The sequence below is a fragment of the Salvia hispanica genome, chromosome 1 (assembly GCF_029641045.1).
Source record: "Salvia hispanica isolate PSC_SH4W2 chromosome 1, Shi_PSC_v1, whole genome shotgun sequence".
Classification (NCBI taxonomy): Eukaryota; Viridiplantae; Streptophyta; class Magnoliopsida; order Lamiales; family Lamiaceae; genus Salvia; species Salvia hispanica.
In genome coordinates, this window is record NC_142692.1 from 12,174,303 (window position 1) to 12,178,487 (window position 4,185).

The 4,185-nt window shown below is 36.4% G+C and overlaps 1 protein-coding gene across 1 annotated transcript; it reads right to left on the minus strand.

The window, feature by feature from the left end:
* Positions 1-875: 875 nt before the first annotated feature.
* LOC148933258 (uncharacterized) lies at positions 876-2,601 on the minus strand. Its single transcript, XM_089059772.1, has 4 exons — positions 2,486-2,601; positions 2,304-2,407; positions 1,849-2,201; positions 876-1,691 (listed from the first exon to the last, which is right to left on the minus strand). The coding sequence occupies exons 2-4, from the start codon at positions 2,398-2,400 to the stop codon at positions 1,143-1,145; spliced, it is 999 nt and encodes a 332-aa protein (XP_088915898.1). The 5' UTR covers positions 2,401-2,407; positions 2,486-2,601; the 3' UTR covers positions 876-1,142.
* Positions 2,602-4,185: the final 1,584 nt, after the last annotated feature.

Below are 4,185 nucleotides of genomic sequence, written 5' to 3' on the forward strand. Positions count from 1 at the left end.
TAATATTTTGCTCGTCCTGACTACGCACATCTGACTATTAGTTCTTCTGCAGATTCGTGGATGTTTGATCATTGCAATAAGCCAAGCTTCCTCAAGAGCTTCTCTTTGACAAATAACAAATATAGACTGGTAAGTCTCCTGACCATCTTTTGCATCCATTGAGATTATCTTTTTCTGAGTTAGACTTATAATTTACAATTCAAGCTCATATAAATATGTCAACTGTCTTGTCATTTACGAAAACTCTGTCCTGAATGGGTGAACAAGCATGGGGTTGAGCTTCCATATGATGTGTCATGGACCGTGAGACTCTTGAAAGTTGGTAGTTGGGCGAAGCATGGTTGGAAGGCCATTGTTCAAAAAAACATTTTGAAGGTAGGGAATCGGTGCAACTTCCAGATGATTGATCATCGGGTCGTCCAGTTCTATTTCTTCAATGAACACTGAGTTTGGCTCCATCCAAGGTACTTCAATGGCTTAAAATGTTTAATTTTGTTTTCAGTTGATGTTGTGGTTGACATATACTTAATCGTCTACTACTATGTCTAAATCAACTCATGTCTTAGTATAGATCTTTTTCCCTTGCTGTCAGTTAACTAAGCATGCTTAAAAAACTTATGGTTGCATCTATAGATCCACTAGTATGTAGTATAAATCAACTCATGTCTTAGTAGTTATCTTTTTCCCTTTCTGTCATTTAACTAAGAACGTTTAAAAAAAATTTGATTGATGGTTTGTAGTGCAGTGAATAAGCTATTTTCTTGTTTGGTGAAAGAGAGTGTTTTAATTATAATTTAGTTCATTTAATCTTGTACAGATATCTACTTTAGACAATCAATGCACACCAAATACTTTACATTAGTGACTCATATGGATAATGATGCCATTTAAGTCTACCAAAATATACATCAGTAGATCAAAAGATGGGGAGTAGTGGCATCCATCACACCAAAAAGGATGGCCTACTACATAATTTGATCATGAATGACAAATTCCCCTACACTATGGGGAGTAGCGGCATCCATCACACCAAAAAGGATGGCCAACTACATAATTTGATCATGAATTACAAATTCCCTTGCACATTTAACTACTACTTCTACATAAAAGCTTTCAAAAGCATCATTCTAGTCCCAACCCCATCACATGACATTCTGTTTCTCCAAGGCTCGATACACATAGACTTGTCGTGCCCCTTCCGGCAAACTCATGAAAAAGTCGAGCCTCTCAACCTTTGCAAGGATAAACTCAGAGCCATCCAAGGCTTGTTCCAAGCTTAGGCCAGGTATGACCCCTACAAGCTCGAAAACTTCTTTGCGGGCCTTAGTCAAATCGAATTCATATCCAATTCGAGTAGCTAGATATTGCAGCCTTGCATTAGTGTCTTCATGCATTTTCCCGATAACTTCAACAAGGCCATCCAAAGCATCTCGACCTTTTCGCTTCTTCCCAGCCACTCCAGCACTAGAGGATTGAACACTATCAGTAGGCTCTTCATGCGGCACAACATCTGGATTTCCTTCTTGTTCGAAGTACTCATCAAAGTCGTAGTTGTTCTCGTAGGCTTCTGCAGTGTTTGGCCTTGATTGCGAACCCATTTCATTAGCTGCATCTACCATATCTTCAGCGCCTAAACCAGTTGCGCGGTCTTTTCCAAAGACAACCTTCCAGTCTTCGTAATAGGGCCAACTTTTGTATCAAAGGCCACGCAAACTGGGATCAGACTGCACATTAGGAAAATATACTGTAATCAATCAGATTACACAAGTCATAAGAGTCAGACTTCACTCAATTCTCCATTATACAAAGTAACACATACAAAATGGATTCCAAATCCTCAAGAGATACCTTTGCAATTTGGTCCCATTGTTGGTCATCCACATCGATCTTGTAGTCCCCATTCAGATTGAAGCCAACACCACTTGCAGAAAGAATTTGTGATAGGGAGCCATAGCTCTTCTTCCAAGTGTGAATTTTAGACTGGATGTGAGGGTTAGCCTTTATATCAGTACCTGGAAATTCTCGGCGCATTTCGGCTTCAATTTTTTGATGGTAACCGCCCCGAAATCCATTATCAGCCTTCCATCCGCGAGCAATAAGATCTTTCAACGTACCTAGGAGAAACACCTCCTCTCTTTCATTCCATGTTCGACGACTCCGATCAGCCTTCGATTGCCTCCGTGTTTGACCATGAGTTTCTCCTGCAATGTTAGAAATCTATAAAGGAGGTTCTGATAGAAAAAAAAAGGTAACATCGAACTAGACAACACATGGTGATAGAAAAGCTAGGAAATTGTAGACACCTGCTCGTCCGTTCCCCAGTGGTGGGCGTCTGTATCCCAGTGGTGGGCGTCCGTTCCCCAGTGGCTGACCAACATTTGATCTGAGAGAATGAGCCATCTTCGAGCTACGTCAAGAATGCAAGGACACAAACAATTAGAACCACCTTCTTCAAACTCAAAATAATAATTTAGATGCTAGTTACCTTGGCAATTGCAGATATGATCAAGATGAGTGTGATAATATGGAGCTCGAATTGGGTATATAAAGAATGCAGTGGCTAGGTATTCAGCAAAAAAAAGAGAGGGAGAAAAGAAGGATGAGGCGGGACGTGAAATAAAATTTGGGGGAAAGAAAAGAAATTTATGGTGGGAATGCCAAATAAAATTTGGGGGAAGAAGAATACGGTGAAAATGTGAAAAAAAAAAATTGGGGGCAACCTTGTCTAGTCAAATTTTAGTCCACTTTCAATCATATACACAAAACAAATGATTGGATTAACATGATACGAATCCCACTTAAAAAACACTAGACTAAATTTTAAATAATCATGACAAATCCACTTATATAATCCACACTAAAGTCCTATCCCACATAATCCTGTCAAGGCTACAAAACAGGCCCTTAAGATTAACTCATGTACAATGTACGGAGTAATTAGACAAAATGCAAACATTTTTTCCTTTAGAATAAGTACAAGAACATTCTTGAATGATTTTACGGAAGGGGAATTATGGCCTTCAACCTCGAGTGACCGAAATAAAATTTGCATTATAACAATAATATTATTGTTAATGTGTATATAGAGATGTTCAATGAAGTAGCATTAATAGTTTAAAATTATTATTTTAACTGTAGCATAATATGTCTCACAAGTTATTCAAACCGGCCAACAATAATGAACAGCTCCTAATGCGTTTTAAGCCACACGGGTCATTATTGAAAATTTGAAATGCATGTCAAATTAAAATAGTCAGATTATATATTTATAATTACATTTACTGAACATTAACTTTTAAAATGGGAAAGTATATCAACAAAAACAAACATATGATAAAAAATCATTATGAAAATAAATAATGATACAAATATACTCTTATGGTCATATATATACTTGGAAATACACACTTGATATTTGGCTCGAACGATACCATTTCAAGTTTTAAAATAATAACGAAAGAAAAAGAGGACACGAAGAGCATTCCAAATATCAAAATTGAAGCGACTTTGTGTATCTTCATATGGAATAAATTGCATTTTGCATTTTTAATGAGATATAAATAATTACATTTGTTTAGGAAGTGAACTTGGTCGACTTTTTCACCGAAACAATAAATTTTAAAGCTAATTGTATTGATGGCAAACCGTCCATAGTTGTGTAGATGGATAGACAATAGTGTTGTCGAATTAATGCAACTAAATTAGAAACTACTCCTATATTGAACACGGTATTGTGGATTGTGGAATAAGTTGATAATGGAGATAAAGTTTATTACGCTTTGGAAAATATTCAATGCTGCCGACGTTGACTTAGTACGTTATTACTCCATATACTACAAAAATCAAATAGAAATTCAATCATTTAATTTTGGGATCAGTCGTAGGGGATGGGCATACCTGTACCTGCAGAAAATTACCCTTCTGATTCGAGTAGGGTTAGTTGAAGTAAATTAGGAGTATGAAGTTTTATTGCATTCTAGTCGTTATGACTTACACAGCATTAAATAAGAGCCCTTCTTAAGTTTCATAGTGATAATAATATAGTACTACTCCTTTTGATTTTATATTTTTAAAAAGCAAACACCTGTGTATATATTGTACTTAGTGTGTAAATCAATTGCATGTAAATAATTCGGATAATCTTTGGATAACTGAAGTAGTTATACAAATTTCAACTTTTATATG

Coding starts and splice junctions, on each gene's coding strand:
- LOC148933258 (XM_089059772.1), bottom strand. CDS start 2,400: ATGGCTCATTCTCTCAGATCAAATGTTGGTCAGCCACTGGGGAACGGA. Junction 2,202..2,303: donor ACTGGGGAACGGACGAGCAG/GTGTCTACAATT, acceptor CTAACATTGCAG/GAGAAACTCATGGTCAAACA. Junction 1,692..1,848: donor AATGGGACCAAATTGCAAAG/GTATCTCTTGAG, acceptor CTTTGATACAAA/AGTTGGCCCTATTACGAAGA.